This window comes from Polistes dominula, unplaced genomic scaffold (assembly GCF_049000335.1).
Source record: "Polistes dominula isolate Pdom_NZ unplaced genomic scaffold, Pdom_raw_medaka contig_11, whole genome shotgun sequence".
NCBI lineage: Eukaryota > Metazoa > Arthropoda > Insecta > Hymenoptera > Vespidae > Polistes > Polistes dominula.
The window spans coordinates 3,195,326-3,219,355 of record NW_028301154.1 but is presented as its reverse complement, the minus strand read 5'-3'; the positions used below and the strand labels follow the sequence as shown (position 1 = coordinate 3,219,355).

General features: G+C 28.0%; 1 protein-coding gene across 3 annotated transcripts in view; it reads right to left on the bottom strand.

Annotated features, from left to right (window-relative positions):
- Positions 1-24,030, bottom strand: part of Nha1 (Na[+]/H[+] hydrogen antiporter 1) — a 93,872-nt gene that overhangs the window by 8,057 nt on the left and 61,785 nt on the right. For all 3 annotated transcript variants that reach the window (XM_089178570.1, XM_089178569.1, XM_089178568.1), the window contains one exon: positions 11,789-11,953. In XM_089178570.1, coding sequence (XP_089034696.1) covers positions 11,789-11,953 — 165 coding nt within the window. The remainder of the gene's footprint in view (positions 1-11,788; positions 11,954-24,030) is intronic.

The window sequence follows — 24,030 nt, the reverse complement described above, 5'->3', positions numbered from 1 at the left end:
GAAATATATTATATATGTATACATATATATAAAATCATGAGGGGTGTTAGAGGAGGAGGAGGAGGAGGAGGAGGAGGAGGAGGAGGAGAAGTAGAAGAAGGGGCTGGAATAGGTAAAGAGGAATGTAACAGCAATCTAGACGTAGCTTGATTTCGCGTAATTGAATTGCAACGCTTAAGCGAAAGGTATGCGGTATGCATTAATTAAGGGCAAACCAACGGAATAAGTTAATTAGAGAGCTTACCAATTCTTTCCTGTACGAAAAATCGACAAAACAACAACTCTTCTCCTCTGCAATTGTATTTGTTTGTATTTTGTTTATTTTTTTTTCTTCGTTTAATTTTTTACTTCTTTTATCAAATATATATATATATATATATAATATATGTTTGATAATTAATATACAGGGTGATCTGTAACTGGTGGTACAAGTGAAAAGAGGGTGATTCTAGATGAAAAAATAAATCGAAAACATAGAATAAAAATTGTTCGTTTGAGACTTTGCTATCGAGAAAAATGACTTTGAATTTTCGCAAAATACGCGTACACTTGATCATGTCTCGTTATAAGGGACCTACGAACTTTTTATATAAGAATAGGGTGGATATTTCCGAAAAGTCCGTAGGGTATTTCCGAAAAGTCCGTAGGGTATTTCCGAAAAGTCCGTAGGGGTATTTCCGGAAAGTTCGTAGGGTATTTCCGGTTTTGTCCACCTTATACTCTTTACAAATTTACAATATCAACAATACAAATTTATTATATCTTCATACAACAACAACAACAACAACAACAACAACAACAACAACAACAACAACAATAATAACAATAATAAAACAATAACAATCATACGAATTATGAAATATTATTTAATTAATTATTAAAGTTTGTTAATGTAACAACGTTGGTCGATATTATTTTACATTAGTTAATGGAGAAAAACTGATTGAAAGTACATTGTAATGCACCTACATAATTACTGTTTGAAATTTTTGTTGTTATTATTTTTGTTTTATTATGTTTCTTTTTTCTATACTTTCTTTTCTCTATAGATCGATTCGGTCCACTCATCTTTTCTTCATTTTTTTCTTTCCCTTTTACTTTACTTTACTTTACTTTACTTTACTTTACTTTACTTTACTTTGCTTCCTTCCTTCCTTCCTTCCATCCCTTTATTTGCTTTACGGTTCACTACTTCATTATTCAAATCACCAATATTGAAAAGTTGAAAAACCCTTTTTTTCTTGTCTTCCTTTTTTCTCTTTATCTTTCTCGTCGTTGAAACGCGGAATTTATCTCTTTTTTGATCAAACGAGATGATATAAAAGAACGAATATTTTTCTTATTGTAACTTGAAAATAAAATCGATAGTTATTATTAGCATATGTATGATGATATAATCGAGTTATCACAGAAGGGGCTTTTGGTTGCTTGTCTTGTGTGTCCTGACAATTTAGATTTATCTCTAATCATTCTAGTACAAATTCATCTATAATAGGAAGATGAATAATCAAGGTAAAATAGGCAAATGCACCAATTACAATAGGAGTTTAAGGAAATGCTAAACGTTAATCATCAAGTCTGAGGAAGAGAAATCAATTACGTTGATGTTTCAATCGTCGAATTGATATTACAGATGAATGAATGAATGAATGAATGAATGAATGAATGAAGGAATAAGATGGATAGATAGATGGATATTCTAATGACAATACATAGAAACATTCAACATTTCTATTAATCTGTTTACGTTATTTCGAATTTTAAAGATTTTGATAATGAAGCAGCTTAAACACAAGATAATTTAATAAGTGTTATAATTGAAATATACAAATGGAATGTAATTCCATTTTCTTTATCAGAATTTCTAGTAAATTTTTAATTTTTAAAAATATTTTGTGTATATATATTTCATTTTATTATATTTAATTTAATTTATAAATCTAAGCTAAAAATAAGATAAATTTAATATCCCATTTAATTTAATTTTATTTTATTTCGAATATCTTTCTAATTCTAATTATATTTCTATGACAATTCTAATTCTAATTTTAATATTGTATACATCATTTTATTTTATTTTATTTTATTTTATTTAATTTTCAATATCTTTCTAATTATAATTTTAATATCGTATATATCATTTTATTGAATTGAATTGAATTGAATTTTATTTATTTTAATATTGCATATAATTTTCTATGAAAAACTCTGAGATGTGTATATGAAAAGAGACAGAGAGAAAGAGAGAGAGAGACACACACACACACACACACTTTACGAAAGATCGTTGACCCGATTTATTTATTTATTTTTTTGTCCTTTTTTTCTTTTTACGTTTTGTCGTTGCATTCGGTTGAAAAGTGCATACACGTGTTATCGTACGAGGGAGGTATTAAAATTTATAGAGATTTGTTACTTCGAAAAACGCACTTTTGTCATTTCCAATATCTTTTTTTTCGGATTTATTACTTTTTATTATGGTATATCGCAAAAACACACACACCAGGTTTTTTTTTTTCCATTTTCTATATGGTAGTACCCTGGGGTTTATTCTACGTCAAACTTCCGTCAATGTCGTGTCATGGTCGTGGGGGTGGTATTGGATTTTCGTAATTTTCAAAACGCATTTGCAATCCTAGTACGAGAAAATATTCTCTGCTGTTTTTTTTTTTTTTTTTACATCAGTAAAACACGTACGTATTTTACACGCTTCATGGTTGCCACAGAAATTGAATTTTATTTACGTTTCCATATGCAATTATAAAACTTGCAATACCAACGGTAGACATTTGTATTACTTTTAATTACATTATTATTACACACGGTGTGTGTACGTGTTTTTTTTATTTTTTTTTAATTTTTTTTTTTTTTTTATTACAATTATGACAAACTCAGCTGACAGTGATTTTTCCCTACTTCATAGTTTGATTGAACATTTGTTTTAGTTATTTTGTAAAGTATCGTATTATATATACACAATTATTATGACCATAATTTTCAACGAAACTATTTATCATTATATTTTACGAACAAAACAAATACAAAATGACAGATTCCATTTGGTCAGAGAGACAATTAACAATTGCATTATGTATACAATGAATAGAGTTTCCACACAATTGCAACGATACACTATTAAAACAATTTACTATAATATATTTATAAACATTTGATAACATTATTATTAGCGACATACATTCATGTTTTCCCCAAAAGCAGATTTTTCATTAATAACTTATTAACCAGACTATAAACGATAAATTTAACACAGATCTCTTTTGCGATGTTTAACAAAAAAAAAATATTCGCGAAGAACCGAGAATAACAAAAAAAAAGAAAAAAAAATATTTTCATTTATATGCAAAGCAAATTCTCTAACAGATATAATATTTGTGCAAAAATTCATTTACTTTCATCATCAACAAAAACGTTCACCAATACTTCTGATAATAATTTCCTTTTTCCTCTTGAACTTTCGCGGATTTATTATACGCCGAACTCAATCTACGTATACTAGGGAGTTATTAAACTCCTTTAACTGGATTTTTCGTTTTTTTTTTTTAATACCCTCTACCACCATAGTTAACTACCACAACCATTGATATCAATGATAGAAGAAAATACCCAAAAAAAGATGTTAAATTTATATATATATTACCTAGATATATATACCATATACCTATATATATATATATATATATAAATATATATATATATAAATATATATTATTTATACAATATTATATATATATAGTATAGTATAGTAATATATATAATACTGTATATATATATATAATACCAATAACACAATTTGAAACGAGCAAATTTTTCAAATCAAGAAACAGACACATATATATATATATATAAATATGTATGTATATATGAATATATATATATATATATGTACATATTTATCACGTTGACCCCCCCTCGATGAATATAAATTACCGAATACCGCTACCTTTTATTTTTTTTTATCTCAATATTCTTTTTTTTCTCTCTTTCTCTTTCTCTTTTCTTTTCTTGATATGGAAAGTAATCGAATTCTGAATTCGATATGAACCTTTGGTAGCATTATACCATGGCTAAAAGGGGAAAGGGTGGTGGGTGGTGATGGTGGTAGGGTGGGAAATATAGGAATGAGAATCTGGGGTGAAAGAAAGGGGTATAGGGGTTGGTTTTTACTACAAATTCTGCATAACGCGAACTATAGTTTAGATGAAAATTCAGAGAATTTTTCAGTTTCTCTTGTTCTCTTTCTTTCTTTTCTTTCTTTTCTTTGTTTTTCTTTTTTTCTTTTAACCTTTGTTCTAGGGGTTTTTTTTCTTTTTTTTTCTTCATTTCTTGCTTTTATTCTATGGGAAAATTACGAGGTAAAAAGGTAGAGATGGAATTTCTCGATATATTTTTATGAACAAGTACGAAAGATGTTCTACGTTCGTATCGAAATCTCATTAATGATCGTTGGATAATATATTATATACATATGTGAAGAAGAACATTATGGGATCGAATTTAGTGAAGTTTTAATATATGTGTGTTTTATTATGTATTTGCTTATGTATTTATATGTGTACGTAACTCCTTGATGATGTATATAATATAATTGTTGTGTTAAACGAGCAAATGTATGTGCATTTCAATTTGCGATTTAAAATCTATAATATATTAATTAAAAGAAAATAAAAAAAGAAAAGTAAGAAAATAGATATATATATAATATAATTTAAAGTTATCATAAAACAAACTAATTGTAGTTTCAAATTTAAAATAAAATAATAATAAAATAACAAAAATAATACAATAGTTGGAAAAAGAAAGAAATCACTTCTTGGCAACCATAGGTTAATAACCCATTAACTTGTCCAAAATAGTTGTAGAAACTGGTTTAAAAACTACAGAAATAATTTCAAAAAAAAAAAAAAAAAGAAAAAAAAGTAAAATATTAATCACCGCCATAAATTTTTCAAAGTAATCTAGATATACACATGTAACTGTTAGTTGGTCTCTCATGTTACTTCTACCACTACTAATAGTGGAAAGGACTAAAATGAGTGGAAACTCGGAGTTGAAACGAGGGAAATAGACTAATACCGTCTTCAACCTAGCCCATTCGCACGATATTACACACACCCTCTCTCTCCCACTCTCTTTCCTCCTCTCTTTCTCTTTCTCAATAGGAAAAGGAACGTCATAGGAAAAGGGGTAGTAGATTGTAGTAGGAGTCCAGCGACATCAGCTTGTACGTGAATCGGCCAGACAACCATCCAGACAACCATCCAACCAACCAACCAACCAACCCCCTTTCCACTAAACCCTGTCCCCACCCACTTCCCTCGAACCCTTTTCCTAGTCCCTTTTGGCGAGCAAGTAAATGCTAGTAAACTTAGTTGGCCGTACTCTGTGGTACATCGCTGAGTTTAAGAGCCCCGTTCATTGGACTCACTCGGATAGGTCTAAGGGATGAAGGGTGAAGATGGGGGAAAGGGAATTTGTTGAAAATAGGGTAGTGGTAGTAGTGATGGTGGTAGTAGTGGTGTGTTACTTCTCTCAAACGTTGTAACCAGTGCTGGATCAAATTTTAACCACAAATGGTACAGGGAAGGCCCTTATTTATTACAATGTTCTATTCTTTTTTTATCTGCATACATGATTTTTTATTTATTTTATATTTCACATAAAATACTAAATATTATTCTAAAAATATTTGATTTGCAAACATTTTTTAAAGTGTTTTATTATTTACTTTCTTTGTAATTATTATAAAAATGCGCGCCTGTATGAATGCAACCATCCAGTCACACTTTGAAAATGATGCTTGCGAGTGCCATCTGTCGGAACGGAATTTTTTTCTGCCCGAAAGATAGGCAACCCGTCATACATAAGTGTATAAACAGTTTTGACTGCAAAAAAATTCCGTCCCAGTAGATGGCTCTCGCAAGCAACATTTTCAAAGTCTATCTGGAGGGTTGCATACAAACAGGCGCGCATTTTTAAATATAAATTAAATAAAATTAAATAAATAATTACAAATTAAAAGTACAAATAATATTATAATAATATTATATAATAAATTATCCTCGAAACTTGTTTATTTGAAGGTTTCACTTGAGACGACCCTGACTGTAAATTGCAGTATACCGGTAACTACTCCAACTACCGTTCTTCCTTCCTGCTGTTTCCTGTCACAAGGAAGGTTCCTTTCCTTCTCTTACTAAATTCCTCCCCCTCTCTCTCTCTATCTCTCTCCTTCTCTCTTATTCATTTACTCTATCATACTGGGCAACCCTTTTACTATCCCTTTTCAACCTTGGTATTCTCTCTATCGTACCCATCTTTATCAAATCTTGCAGTGATAACAACATTTCATTTTATTTTCTATTATCATTGTTCATTAGTTTTATTAATTATATTAAAAAGAAAATTGTAATAAAATGTACCACCTACCCCCCCCCTCTCATAACTTGAGCCAGTTTTCTAATCATCTTATACATGTATATATTACACAAAATTAACCATTGACTTTATCCATTATTCTCTTTCTCTTTCTCATTTTCACCTTTGAACTAAAACTCGCGGATCAAGCATATTAAGTTTATTTATTTAAGTAACCCATGTATGTATATGTATGTGTATATATAGATATACGTTGAAAGTGCGAAAAGGTGGTAAATCGAGGATATTAGATTAAATATGCAACAGTCGAATATTTGATGGTTACCATAAGTACCACCACACACATTTTACATTTAACGTCGTTAATTATCGATAAATTTAATGTTTCTAAATAAAATTATTATAAATCATTATTGTGCTTTGTAATACTTGAATATTAAACAAATACTGTAATTGAATTTTAAATGACTCGATTTAAATTTTGCATTTAAATATCAATGATATTTTTTGACTTCTGAATAGAATAAAAATTAGAAATATATATTCTTCAAGTATTATAACAAATTCGATTAATTAATTATTTTTTAAGCATTTATAGGATTTATTTTAAAATTACAATTATAAATAGGAATAAATATTTAGTGTTAATAAAAAAATAAAAAAATAATAAACTAGTCAAACATTTTTATAATAATATTAACAATAAAACTGGATAATAAAAGATAAGTTGAAACGTTTATATTAAATTGTTATTAAAGGATTATATGTGTGTGTGTACATTCTGTAAAACTCCAATTAAATCCCTAGTTTTGTGTGTAACTAAAGTGAAAATCATTTGAAGAAAAGGAAAGAAAGTTTTCTGGTAAATTTACTTGGATTATATATACCCTATTTCTGTTCTAGTGAAAAAAAAAATCCCTTTTTTCTCGAGCACTTCGATAACTGCTTTTTCCATATAAAAATGTTGAAAGGAAAGGAAAATCTGTCGTAGAAATCGATATCACGTTCTCGTGGATAATTTTCCTTGGAACATTGTGTTCCTGGGGGTTGGTTCTCTCTCTCTCTCTCTCTTTCTCTCTTTCTCTCTCTCTTATGCATTATGTGTTAAAAAGAAATAGAAAACACAGAGAGAACATAGAAAATGGTAAGAAACGTTCGACAAAATGTTCTTCGGATTCTAACGGTACCTACGTAAGCAGGATAAAATTGAGTGCGTTGAAAATGAAGTCTACGCAAAGGAAATGAGAAAAGAAAAAAAAAAAAAAGGAAAAAAAAAGAAAAAGAGAAGAGAAGAAAGGTAAAAGGTATCTTCTTTCTCTCTTTCTCTTTTTTATTTTTCCTTTTTTTTCTATTTTATTTTTTTTATTTTTTTTTTTTATTTAATATCGATTCAATCTAGACTACGGATTTTAACAAGAAGCTCGTTAAGAAAACGAGCACGTTTTTAGTTTAATAGAAATTTCGTTGGTCAGTTTTGTGGATAGGGTAGGGTAAGGTAGGGTAGGTTTGGTTAGTTTGGTTCACGTTCTATTTTAATAGAAAAAAGCAAGTAAGTAAAGAAGAAAGAAAGAAAAAAATCTATTTTTTTTTTTTACACGATTGTATGTACTGTTTTTATTAATGTTAGGTTTTTATTTTTGTAATATTTTCTTTCGATCAAATGTATTCGATTATTTGTGATTAAAGTTGTTGAATAATTAATCGTGACATTGTTTTATTTTTTTATTTTTAATTTTGTTTCACCCCTTTTTTAATTCGAATTTATCATTATTATTATATTTTTTTTCAAATAAGAAAAATCATGGTATAATTTGATATGATTTTTTGTTCTACATATAATCGATAATTGATATATTACAATAATTAGGAACATTCTATCCGCTGATATCGGATACTTATGAATATTATTTAACCATTTCGATTATGTAGATATCACGTTTAACATTCTTTTTTCTTCATTCTTGCCCGCAAATAAATCCGATTTATCGATAATTTTCTTTTTAAATATTGAAATTAATTTTTTTTCCTTTTCTTTTTTTCTACGGACGTTTATTAAATTGAAATATGATATTAATTCAACCTGTCGTATATACTCGTTGAGTTTTTAATAATTCAAATATGTTATAAGCGATATTCTGTAAGAAAAAAAAAATAAGAAAAAAAAAACCAAACACGCTGTTAAAAGAATTCAGAAGGAAATAAAAGAAAAAAAAAAAAAAAGAAAAGAAAAAACAACAAAAATAAAAAGTGTCGATAATAAATGTATTCCCAGAACGACAACAAAAAATATGAAATAATTTTCATGTGTAAGAAAAAAAAAAGAACCAAAATAACAAACCCCTGTTAAAAATATTTAGAAGGAAATAAAAAAAAACACACACACAAAAAAGTATAACAAAAGTGTTGATAATAAATGTATTCCCAGAACAACAAAATAGATATAAAATAATTTTCATATGTGTTTCTTTCTGTCAATCAACAAAAAATCGAAAAAATTTCAGAAAATAATCACCCCCTTTTTTTTTTAACGAAGTTAGTAAATGGGTGTGTGGGTTGGTTTTTTAATTAGGTATCCTTTCGACGTGTTATAATATAACAGTAACGAAATAGTCGAATCAAAAGATAAGAGAAAGAGAAAGAGAAAGAGAAAGAGAAAGAGAAAGAGAAAGAGAAAGAGAGAAAGATGAACGGAATTAATTAATAAAACGGATTAAAAATCGATATGCCAGTAGTATGGGTTTTATCATTCGTAAATATTTCCTTCTTGACTTAGCGGCTGAGTTCTACTACTACTACTACTATTACTGCCTACAACTACTACACAACTACTACAACTACTACTACACACAAATCCTCGTCGCACTACTGCATTTTGATGTAACCGCGACAGCAGTTATGCGTTATCAACGCTTCCCAATATTGGAATATGGAAATATGGAAATACGGAATACGGCTCACGTGTACGAAACGTTCCCTGTATTTGCCAGTAACCCCAACCACCCCCTTCCCTTCCTCCTCCACCACCACCTCCACCTCCTTCTGTCCCATCCCCCTTTCCTTTTCCTCCTTCTATCAAACCACATTCGCATACATACTCCAAAGTCTTTGCACTGAGATGAAATCGCGATTAAACTTCAATGCATGCGTGTACATACGGATTAAGATATCTGAAGATATATAGATATATGTATGTGTGTGGATAAGTTTAAATAATTTCAGTTAGAGTAGATATATATCTAATACGAGTGTGTGTATATATGTGTATATCATTCATATCGTAATTTATATTTTCACAGATTGCATTTAAAGCTCAGTGATGTTCTATTTGCACAACGTGCTTTTTAATACTCGCAATATTTTAAGCGTATATTAAAAAAGCTTATTTTAACGTGATCCAACACTTGAAAAAAAAAAAGTACTTTCTTTTTTCTTTTCTTTTATTTAATATATACTTTTTAAATATTATTGTATTATTGTATATTCATTTAATCAAATGGTTTAATTATGTTCAAATAATATTTGGTCAGATCATTAATGAATACGATAAAAATCATTTGTTAACATTGATTACAAATTGACATATTGTATATTTATTGATTCTTTTATTATTTCGAAATTTTTGAAATTATTTAACGAAATGATTTTTATTTTTTATCTGATTTGAAGAAGATTGCAAAAGAAGTTAGAAAATGAATTATCGATTTTATCATTTGTAAATATGTTTTCAAGTTTTCTCTCTCAAAGAAGAAGAAGAAGAAATTCATTTTATCTTAAGAATATTTATTTATTTATTAGTATTTGCGTAAAAAATGATACTAAGGTAATAGAAAATCTATGCACTTACAGTTGTTCGCAACATGATTTACGTATTGGTATGGGTTACATTCGAATATACGTGCTAGGTCATGAACGTGACATCAGTTTATAGATGCATAAAAGAAACGCATGTTCGTAGAATTCGAAGTAAGATATTTTACATTAGATAATCTTTGAATATTTTATCGAATAAGAATATTTCTAATGTGTCCTCTTTTTTATTTTTTTTTATTTCATAACAAAAATACCTACTCTTAAAATAATCAAATAAAATAAACATATATGAAATATTTTCTCTTTATTATTTATTATTACATATTAAAAATAAATGAAATCAATTAAATCCAATGAATTATTTATTGTACTTATAATATCTAATTTATGATAATAAAATCGATAATTAAATGTCTATGTCTAATTTTGTCAAATTAACTGAAATTGTACGATTATACCTTTGCATACTCGTTTCTATATCAAGAATCGATTATTGTTATTATTATTACTATTATTATTATTATTATTATTATTATTATTATTATTATTATTATTATTATTATTATTATTATTATTATTATTATTATAATCATCGTTCTATCGACAACTTTGTCAAGTTAGAATATAAATTCGCAAGGATACGAAATTTTCCGAATTGTTAGATATTTTATTAAATTTCTATTGATTTTTCAAAGAGATGTGATAAATTCATTTGAAATAAAAAAAGGAAAAAATTCCTAACTCATATTATTAAAGGAGAATCAAAAGGGGGTTGAGGGGAATGGGTAATAACGAATTATACTAAAATATACATAAATGAATTCTGCGAATTCCATATTCTTTCTTCATTCTTCTTGATAATAAAAGAAAATAATAAAAAGAAAATAAAATAATAGAGAATAATTTATCGAACATTTTATTCGATAATAAATGGAAATGAAAATCAGCAGAAAACCCGTGTGCTACGATGCGTTTTAAAGGAACAATAATATTTCGTATCATAATGAACCAGAAAAATGATCGCTTATTGTACTACTTTGGCTTTTATTGAAACAAAAAAAAAAACAAAAAATTATACATTTTCTTATTTTTGCAATATTAATTAAAATTTGACCAAAATAATTAAATCTTAAAAGTTATCCCATCCTAAAATAATTAAAACAATAACAAAAGTTGCCCATATTCTGAATAAAAAATATATGTGTTTTTGTTTTCTTATAAAATACGAATATATTTCCATGTTTATGGTATTTCTTTTCATTAAATTTATAGAACCGTGCATATTCTTCACATTTTTTTTTTCATTTGGTTTTAAACATTACACTGTAATATAACTGTACGTATATCTGTGTATGTGTATTATTTATGAATGTAATACATATTACTACTTCATAGTAGTACTGGACTCGTTTTAATGGCGTTAGCTGGAACGAACCCTTTTGATGTGGTATAACCGAGTTAACCTTTTACATTGGTCATATATATTCTAACCTTTTCCTACCAATTTATGTTGATTTTTTATATAATATAGTAGTATTACTACTAGTAGTAGAAGGTTTAATTAGGATGTGCAATTACTTACGTCATCAACTTCCCATCCATCTTTTTGCCAAAAGTAACAACTGACAAATGCTGCAGCAACTACTGCCAATGGTCCAGCACCTCCAAGTTCAATAGCCTCACTTCCAAAAACCGCAACCATTCCACCCCCTAATAGCATCAATACTCTTAGTGGAACCATAAAGGGCTGTAACCAGTTTAATCAAAGGAATCAATTAATTTTAATATTCGAGATAGTTTCTATATATTAAATATACATATGACTTGCTTTCTGAAGGAAGATTCTATTTTCATTTAATCAGTTTTAATACTTCTATACATTTCATTTATTTATTTATTTATTTATTATTATTATTATCTGATAATTATTTTATTTATTATTTAAATTGATATTAATTTTGGCTGATTGTAAATTGTTTTTGTATTTGTAGTTAAATTTTATTACACTTGATATTATTCATTTTATTCATTTAATTGAATAATAATAATAATAATTATTATTATTTAAGTTAGTAGTAAACTGTGTTTAGCTTTTGTTAAAGACTAGTCATTTGATTTGTTATATATGATATACATAAATAATGGTAGGTTTAACGTAAACAATCTCACGATTGATGGTTTCAAGGTAGAACTGCGAGCATGGTATTTAATTTTCACTAATTTATAACCGAGTATGGCAAAATTATACTATTTAATTGGATGTGAAGTATAACGAATGTTCTTTCATCTTGTCATACCTTTTTAATCATATGTTATTTTAATTCAAAATAATATTTATGAATTATCCTTTTTTTTTGTTGATCATCATAATTTGAACGACATTACCAATAAACTGTGCTACGTTTTTTTTTCTTTTTTTTTTAAAGTTCGTATGATAATAATAATAAAAATAAAAATCAGGGAGGGTAGAAAAAGAGATATAAAAAAAAAGAAAAGATTGTCGGGTTATTTGAAAGTCAATATTCTTGTAGATAAGTTAGGACGTAATAAAATCCGTAGGACGTAGGACAAACCACGTCGACGTATCCGTGGCACACGATGGACGCTGTTAATAGGTACTTACAGGGCGTCGCTTCTCATAAGCTCGTTGTCGCACAGGAGGAAATGGATAGCAAGCTTGCGTACCATGTATACGATGTATACATATATATATATATAACTATGAAAAGGGTAGTAGGGATCGGGGTTGAGAGGGGGTTGGGTACTTGGATAGGAGATAGAGTGGGGAGAGGGTTGCTGGTAAAAGGGGTGGGATGAAGTTGACGAGAGGTGGAAAAGGGCTGGTTGGGTGGTAACGTACTACCTTTGCGTATACGGTTCATATATACTCACACACACATACACATGAGAAGATGGTTTGGATCGATGACGAGCTCGAGAAACTTTGAAATACGTGGATGTGTGTGTGTGTGTGTGTATATATATATATAAAAGGGAAAGACACGAGCAAACACACACCACTATTCCCAACCAGTTCTATCTAGCCTACCGTGAAATATGAATGAAGAGAAAATTTTCTTTTCTATTTCTTTTCTTTTCTTTCTTTCTATATATATACGGTATTATACTTACACGCGATACACCCCTTTCCACCGTTCCTCTTTCCTATCATAGTTCTTAGATATTTCTTTTTTCTTTTGCACAACTATTTCGTGTTCTTATTTCTTTTTCCTTTTTCTGACGTTTTATCTACTGATAGTTATATTTTCATACGTTTCTTTTCTTGTTTTTCCGTATATTATATATAGATATTATATACGGGCTTGTTGTATCCCATTATGGAAACTTGTTGCTAAATAATGCTTATCTATAATTACTGTAAAGTTTTTTTTTTATTTTGTATTATAAATTATTCATTGTTTTCTTTCTTTTTTTGAGAGAGGGTGAGTAGACAAATTATTATTTATATTCTAACGATAAAATACAGCGAACTTCTTTCATTTTTTTTTGTTTTTTTTTTTTTTATAATACAACAAGGTTTAACTATTATTATTATTATTATTATTATTATTATCATATCAAATTTATTTGAATTATCATGAAAATATTAACATTAAAAAACAAATCATTTAATCAACCATTCAACGTAATTTTGTTTAAACAACCTATGATTAATATATTTAAATTTGTAATATAACTATAATAATTCAAACTAATTGGTCGTTTATATTTACGATTGTAATACAATACTATTTTTGTTTGAAAATAATAACATCAAAGTAAAATAAGATTTTTGTTATTTAAATTAAAGGAGTACATTTATAAACGTAACTCGCGTACGAGCTTAATACTTTTCTTTATTTCGTCCTATGTTTTATACGTTTGTGTATATATATATATATATATAGGTTGACAAGAAACAAAGGGTAGGATTTTAAAGGGTTGTAAGCTTTCTCAAAGGAATCGAATCTTTCTTCGGTAACGTATCTCTCTCTCCTTTTCTTTCTCTTTTTCGTTTTTATTATATCAAAGATCTTCTTTCGGTAAAATGATCGTCAAAGACATACGAGAACACAGTCAAGATCTATCTATCTATCTATCTATCTATCTCTCTCTCTATCTATCTATCTATCTATATCTATCTATCTATCTATCTTTTTTTTTTTTATATTATCTTTTTCTCATTTTCTTTCTCAAGGCTATCGTCTCATTGCTTTATTTCTTTTTTCGTTTCTTTTCAATTTCGTGCACGTTTAAACCCTTTTCCTTTTTGTTATATCTTTAACAAAAAAAAAAAAATGTCTACCTTTTAAATATCATCATAATTTTTTTTTTTAAATCATATTTCCAATAATCTGACATATTATTTTATTATTAATTTATTAATATCATTATTTTGATTTATCATTTCGATTATTCTCCATTTGTTGTCGTCGTGTTGCAACATTTTAAGATTTATTTTCTTATCGTAAATTCAGTTGTTTTTATTTTTTTTATTTTAAACAAACAATCTGGCATTCGGATAAAATATATAATAATATTATTATAACAAACATGATTGATCTATCTTTCGAAAGGATACACAAAAATATATATCAAAGACTATGCGATCAATCATTTTTTTTCCCCTCCAAACTACTCATTTCCTGGAATAATATTATATCAAATTTACTTTAATAATATCTTCATATATGAATATAAAAAACGTTCTTCTTTATTACAAAATAAAAAAAAAAATAAAAAAAAAACACCAGATAAAAAATACTATTCGATAAGTTTAATATTTAAATGCAAAGGATATTACGTTTGAAATAAAAAAAAAAAAAAAAAAAAAAAAATGTGAAAATATTTTCTTAAGAACATCTACGTAACATTACACGTAAACATATAAAAATAATATCAATGTATATAAGTATAATGTATAAATGTATTTACGTATTTACTTCTCCTTCTACCATTTTTATTAATTTTTTCCCTTTGAAGTACTTTCTCTACCCCTTTTACTACCTCCACAAGAAAACCAAGGAATACGTGAAAAGAAAATGAAAGAAAAAAAAAAAAAAATTATAAAAGAAATGATTATTTTTATTCAGTTCACATTCGAGGTGTTATGAAATTTTTGGGTCGCATAGAAAAGACTTACAAGATATCAAAAAGATATAAAAAAAAGAAAAAAGAAAAAAAAAAAAGAAAGAAAACCAAAGATACCGTCGATAAAAAAGAAATACGCGTTATCCTTTACCTATCCTCCACCCATCCCCATTCTCTTACTACTTTAACCCCCACACCATCCCTTCACCCCCGTTCCTATTCCTTTTACCATCTTCTGCGCATAGAATCTTTCGTGAATGCGTTGGGATATTGCCGTAAGTCGAGGAATATTGCGTTTTTGTGACACCCATCTCCGTTTTCTGTCCATTTCCATCCCCCCTTTTTTTTTCTCACAATTTTATCGATCATTTTCTCTTCAACGTATATATAGGATTTTGCTTAGGTGTATACCTTCGGGTCACGCATAAGTGTCCGAGAATAAGAGTGTCAGGGATAGACTGACTTCCGGGAAAAAAAAAGAAAAAAAAAAAAGAAAAAAGAAAGTGGAAGAATAATCTTCTGGTCGTGCGTTAAAAACAAGTATTTAAAATTAAACGAGCGTTAAACAAGTATATAATTAGGTATGCGCTAATGGTATATAATTATGGGTTAGATTTTATGCTACGAAAGAACATATTTTAGATTTGAAAAATATTCCTCCATGTTTATTTTTATTTCATTTATAATTAATTATTTGTTTTTTTCCTATGTTTTACATAATTTTTTCATTTCATTCCTAATTAATTATTTGGTTTTTTCTTATGTTTTATTTTTCTTTTTTTCTTATTTCACTCCTAACTAATTATTTGTTTTTATTTTTCTTTATTTGAATAAAAACAACTTTGTAATTTAAAGGAAAATCAGCAACGTTAATTGGACAAATTTTCCTTCGAAATTATTTAAGAAAAAAATAAATTCAAGAATAATTGCAAAAATTTATTCTAACGACTAATAAAATCTGCAAAGTTTGGACAATTGAAATAGTAACTATAAAAAAAAAAAAGAAAAACGTATAAATGATAGGATACAGGTATTGCATTTTGACGTAAGAGAACCACGTGAACGAATAGGAAAAAGTAGAAGAAGTAGGATTAACTTTAAGAGAAAAATCTAAATCATTTTGAATTCGCTAAGAAAACTCGTTCGTAAAGGTTTTGGAGAGATCGAATAGAAAGTGGAAAAGCCAAGGAACAAAAGTTACGAACAAAGTTCAAAAGTAGAAAGCAACACCTGCTTAAAGTACGAATTTCTTTTTTTTTTTTTCATTTATTCCTTATTTCGATCACGTTGCACTTACGTATTATTTTTTTATTTACACATGCATACACACACACATATATATATATATTTATATACAGTAAAGTAAAAGAAAAGTATTTGATAAAAAGTATACACGCACAATACAATTTAAAAATGTATTGGGATCTACACACCTGTATTGGAAATATCGATTGCTACGAATTTGAAATTCAATTTATACGTTTGAAAGTTTGAAAGTTTAGTAGACGACGACGACGACGACGACGACAACGACAACGACTTTAAGCGCCTAGAGAAGGTACGCCTATCGATTTGCCCGAATTAAATGTTTGTGTACGAATTCAGCCAACTTGTTTGCCGCATTGGCCACCTGCAATGCTTTCCGTAAAACCTTTCTTCTGCGTATACAATTAATCTATCAATTTTGTTTCATTTATTTTCTTTTTTATTATTTTACCTTTTCAATACAATACCTTCGAATCTACTGTGTTATTTAATATAATTATATTTCGTACTAATTTTAAATGAATACTTTTTACAATTACAACTTTAAATGAATGCTTTAAACTATATTATACAGATAGACAGATTTGAAATTTCTTAATTAAAATACAATGTTTTGTATTTTAATTTTAATTACTTTTCCTCGTTCGATTTAAATACTTTGGATTTTGTTTTGGAATTTAGAAAAAAAAAAAACAAAAAAACAAGAATAAAAATTAAAAGAAACTTTAAATAAAAAAAATGTTTAATCATTTCGATCAAAATAATATTTTTAAATTTAACAAAGTTCTACAAATTTATTACAAAATTTTATTCTAATCTCGTCATACGATCGTCAATCTTAATAATAATAATAATAATAAAAAAAAAAACTTTTCCACTAAAGTACATTATACTTTATAACTTATAAAGTAAAAGTAAATGTGAATATGCTTAAGCATCTGCATAATGTAGAATTGTTAAAACATACGTTATCCCAGTTACCCAAGAAGATTGTCTGGAATTTCTCAGGATTCTACCCAATTATCGTATGTACTTTCCTCTCCCTCTTACCACCCTTATTCACCACTCCCATTAGGTATCTACCAAATCCTTGCCAAAAGTTTCATGAATACTTTCTCGCTATTTCTACACCATTTTGTTAACTACTCTAAACCTGTGGGGTAAAATTTAAAATCGTTCATCAAGGACAACCCTGAACAGCAGACAGTCATAGGGGAATAGTCGAAATATCGCATGTTTGACTTCTCTCGAAAATACGAGGGATTATACGCAAGCTTTGTGTTCCACTACCCTTTAATACCTCACCTGTTTCGAGTTTATTGAAGGACGCTCCTAGAAAGTTTCGTCGTACGGGAATGAGTGGATGGGGGTGAATGGTTAAAGGGAGGGAGAGAGGACGAGGACAAGTGGCTTATGTTTTCAAAGTTTCCTATGTAGAATGGGAGAATGAATTTGATGGGTGGTAAAATTGTTTCCAAATTTACTATCATATTATATTAATTTACTATAATATAGTTAACATTTCATTGTAATAACTTTTTGATCTTTTCAAGTATCAATTAAGAAAATTCATTCTATTATATTATATTTATTTTTATTATTTTTATGGGATAGGAAGGTAAAAAGGAATTCTATCCGAAATAAATCCAGTCGTTGTTTCTTTTCCATAAAATGCTTCATGTGGAACGCTAATGTGTTTAAACTTTTACAATAAAAAGAAAAAAAAAGAAAAGAAAAAAAAATAAATAACAAGAAAAATGGTGTAGTACAAGGAAGAGATTAAAAAGAAGAAGAAAGAAGAGAAGGATGATTTATGCGGTCGCGCACACGGTTGGTATTACACATTGCCGGTGTATCTCTAACGCACATCCCATAACGATTTTCTTTCGTGTTTCCACTTTGCTTTATTCCACCCACGACATTTTTTTTTGCGACAACAATAAAACGCTGATTGGAAGGTTGGTTGCTAGGTACGATGGAAAATTGGATAGCTGGTGTGTGTGTGTGTGTGGTGTATTGGGTTTTGTAAGAATATATATATCATTTTATTTCTTTACCCTTCGAAATCCTTTGCTAAAAACCTCCTGTCTACCAACCACCACCACCCCCATAAAGGACCAAAGAAATATCGTATTCACGAATTCTCTGGTAAATGCAAAATTGAATCCTCCCGGAATTGTGGAAAGAAGACATTTCTGTGTGTTTTTCGTGAGTTAGGAAAAACAAAACTGTTCTAAGGATATTATTGAAAGATTTGTAAGATGAGGGAAGTGGGTGAAGGAAAAAAGTTGGAGGAGGAGGCGGAGGTCAGACGAGTATCTTCGAATCAATCGAACAAAGTTTACGAGTTAAGGTTGTGAAAATCGAAAAAAAGATCTTTTTTCGAATGACAACAACACAACTTAGTATAGTAGATTCATACATTTTCCTTCGATCTAATGAAAGATTGCATCTTCGACACTTCTATTTATCATATAGCAAAATAGGAGAAGAGGTGGGTGAGGGGTTGAGGATCTTCTCTGGTAGCTGATAAAAAAAAAAAGGATATATACTAAATCATATTTCTGAATAGTTCGTCGTAGTCGTCGTTTCTCTTGGTGACATCTTACGATAGATCGAATTTATTGATACAGTTTGTTTCAAAAATATATTTTCAAATGTTCAGGTAAACATTAGTTCCTTTTTTTCTATCTTAATATTTCGATCTTTACAAATAAAAACAAAACAATAATCATAGAAGGTATTGTTTCGATAATTAGATTATTTTATAAATAAAATAAAAATAAACATACAATTATTAGAAAATTATTTGAACTATAACGTAGAAAATACATTTATGAAAATCACTGTATAAGTGCATACAAAATAATACATATCAGTATACAAATACACATTTGATAGTATACGTATGAAAACATCTTTGTATCTTGTGGACTTTGCTCATGTTTGATGCATATTGCAAATATTCTCGATAGCCTTGCAATATAAATTATCCCACCCCTTTTCCCCTATTGATGAGTAGAAAGGTCCTCCTCTTCATCCTCTTCTTCTTCCTTTTCTACAAAACTGTTGGATTAATGTCGTTATCCTTCCTATCTTCGTAAAAGTAAATAAGTGAAAATGATCGAGAAGAATAGTACTACTCAAACCCAACAAACTCGATTAACTCGACAAAAGTTTACGGTTTATTTAACGCTAAGTCAAATCAAAGAACCACTTTTTAAGCTCAGCAACCCCAAATTGATTATTATCCTTTTCCCTTTCCCATCCTCCCCCCATTAAATTGTCCGAGATTAAACTTTTGTTTGAGATCGTACTATCCCCCTGTTAACAACCGATTACGAGAGAATATTCATAATACTATAATGAGTGCTTTATAAATTTATTGTTATTTAAATTTTCCATTCGATGTTATATTTCCATTTATTATAATTATTATTATTATTTAAAAAGTATTTTATTTCTTATTCGACCGTGTTTGTATTGGAAATGGTGTACATATTGTCAGGAACATTGTGTCGTGTCGTTTTATTTACTTTATTTTTTATTTCGAAATATTTTTAAAGACGTTGTTTACGTTTTGATATAGTCAGTCAGTTAGACAGTCAGTCAGTTATCCTAAGAATAAAAGTAAAGTGTCACATGTGTCAACTCGAATTGTTTTTTCTACGCCACACACATCGTTTACGAGCAAACAAATGTGAACATTTTTGTCAAGAAAAATTTCACCCACGGACGACTTTAAAAAATAACTTCTTGAAGAAGAAGACGTGAAGAACGAACAAGAAAAAAAAAAGGAAAAAAAAAAACACACACACACCCACAATAAACTTAGAAAAACTATCCAGAAGTACAAGCAACGTTTTGATGCATCAAATATGCATCTTACTGTACAAAATTATTAATTAATATTCTTGTAAAATAAGTAAAAAGTAAAATTCTAGTAGTGAAAAATTTCTATCGAAGTTTTTTCCATGAATTTCTCCATAAAAACAATTCGAGTTCAATTTTATTGAATTATTGAAATAAATACTTTATTTATAATTATCGTTAAATTATGTATTCGCATCTAAACGTAAAAGAAACGTAACTTTTAATAAACCTCGTTTATTTGACCGGTTTCAGTATATATGTGTATACATATATATATAAATATATATACTTTAAACTGTCAATAGTGTTAACATGTTACAGTGACGATCGTCCGTATTTTCGTAACGTGATTCTGATTATTACGGCCAGATGTCACGTGAAAAAGCAAACATTTACATATTCACTTTTTCATGTGACATCCAAGCGCATATAAAGAGTATGTGTGTGTGTGTGTATGTGGATGTGAGAGAGATAGAAGAATTTGGTTCGAGCATCCTAGAGCAAATATATTCTCCGTTCGATTTCTTCATTATAGTAACAGACTGCAACACTCACAAAATGAACTGCTTCATTGACCTAACCATACCTGTATTCGCAATTATCTATATACGTGTGCTACACGTATATATATATATTGGGTCGGTGAAAAAGTTTCTTCGTATTTTTCTGATATAATGTATTTTTTTATTTTGAAAAATAACCATAAATTTTGATAATATTTATTAGATCTGTCAATACTCTAGTTGTTGTGTATTAAATTTTGATTTTTGAAATTATTCGAAAAAAGGACGAATACGAAAATACAGGAAGACAAATTTGTATGTTTCCCTTTTTTTTTTTTTATATTAAAATACGAATAAATTTATTCCCCGACCCAATATATACGTTTACGTGTATAGGTGGGCACACTTTTTATAAAAACACAACGGATTGTTGGATGACTATCGACGGAATTCGTCCCCTAGCTACTTTACGAACCCTATATTTCCCCTTTTTTTTTTTTTCATCTCTTTCTATGTCATTTTTCTAATTTGCAATTCATGAGAATCGGGAGGAAAAAGACACCACCTTTTTTTTCTTTTTTTTTCCTCTTTTCTTTTCTTTTCCTTACGCCATTTTTCTTCTCGTTTAATCGAAAAAAAAAAGAAGAAGGAAAATAATATTATATAACATTTCTTTTGTATTTTTTTTTTTATCTCTCATTCTATCCTCGTTTAAAGAAGATTTGTTTGATAAATTAAAAACCTTATTTCGAATATTCTTCTACTTTCTAGTAATGCGTTATAGTCTTCTCATTTTGCTTTCATAATAAATAGATTTATTTCTATGCTAATATTTTAAAATCATATTAACACCCTATACATACATATATGTATATTTTACATTATATAACACATGTATTTTTCTGAGTCATTTTTAATATTTGTCATTCATCAAATTTACATACATACAGGATTATCTCAGTTTTTTTTTCCGCAAAAATTTTATACGAGAAAAAATCAGAACAAAATGTTTAATAAATATGGACATTTAAATATACATACTTTGTGTAAAAAATTATATTGAAAATACGAAATTACATTGAAATGTTTTCTTCTACGATTGATAAAATAGAAAATGAATATTATCGGTTTTGAATTATAATTTCATTACAATTTCAATTTAAATTATTTCATTTACTATTTGGTAAATAAGTAGTATAATATAAAATATTTAATATTGACATATAATAAAAAAATTATTCGCGCTTAAATAATATTTCAGTAATCTTAATAATATTACATTTAATGATTTAATTAAATTCGTACGAATTCAATCAAATATACATTCATAGCATATATGTTATATTTTTTCTGTGTATTATTCGTATAAATGTATATATACATATAGATATGATCAAGATGAATTATTGGAAGTGGACACTTACTGAGATATTGCAATGTATATTCGCGTAAATAGGATCGATATTCATTCGTCCGAATATCGAGAGATAATACCTTTCGTGACGTAGAGAGTATTTACATTAATATGGAAATTGCAAAACATTATGCTACATCCAATATCCTTTCGCAAATGTGGCATTCATTTGATAGAACGCACAATGTACATACAACTTATTTTTACAAACACCAATCATCGATCGTTCTCGTTTATCGCTTTTAAACGTACGACAAATATTGAAAAAAAAAAAAACATTAAAAAAAAAGAAACAAGAAAAAAATTCGAAGATTTTGAAATGGATTGATACAATGTTTAAAAAGTGGAAAAAAGATAACAAAAAAAGAAAATTAAATAGAAATTAAAAATAAATAAACGTTCCGATAGTTAGTTAAATATATATATATATATATATACATATGAAAATTATAAAATTTAAAATAAAAAATATATATAAAAAATATATAAAATTTAATATTAAAATATGAAATATATATAGTTATAATCCAACAGATAATCATGTTACTATTGAATTGTATGTAAACACCACTTCGCTTATTGTGATAGCTATTCATCAAACGTTTTTTTCTTCCTCCTAACTCCTACATACATGGAATTTCAGTTCTATATATCATCAGTCTTTCTCTAACCATTGGTGGGTGCACACCTGTTCGAAACGAGACAGTGGATGGTTGATAAACGATCTGGGTCGCGTCCGCCGCATTCAAAATTTACGGAAACACTGAATTCGATAGGCTTTCGAAAACCTTTTTCAATTCGATGTAATAAAAAGAGTCGTGCATTTATTGCTCTACACATACACACATAGATATATATATTTGTAACAGAGTTACATTTGTACAATGGTACAATTATAACGTTAACACAAGTTGACATACTCTTGTGAATGTATTATTTAAACAAACAGCAAATCAAACAAATTTTAACACAGATTATTTCCTAATAAATATCGAATTTATAAATAACTTTTTAAAGAAATTTTAAGAATAAAACAATATCAACTATTATAATGTAAAAATATAACTAAATCACTTTTAATTTATATATAAAAGTTTTTCAATTGTAATTACTTTGAATTTCCAGAAGAATATTAAAAGTATTATATATTCTAATTTATTGAATTGTAATTTAACAAATACACCTAGCTTAATTTTACATTGACATTATTATCTATTTTGACAAGAATAAAATGTATAACAAGTATATACTTTTCTAACAGGTGAAAAAAAAAACAATCAGAATATATTTTTAAAATGTATGCCAAAAAATTTGGAAAAATATCAAATATTTTATGTTCTTGTGCGTATATGTATGTAAAAATCTATTCGCGAAGAAGAATATAAGAATGGAAGAAAGAAAAATTTGAATCGGTTTCTGGTTTTCTGCATTTTCCCCTTTTTATGGTAAAAACGGACATAAAAAGGTCTGCTTTGGCACGAAGAAACGGACAAGTGCATTCTATACTCATACACATATACACTAACACTTACTCGAAAATCATTGAGCATAGATGTAGAAACCTACTAACACTGAAATCTCTACGTTACTTATATTCAACTCAACCATAGACATCAACCCACACCCACATACACACATATGTATGCACTCAACAGTGAAATCTTATATCCTAGAAGC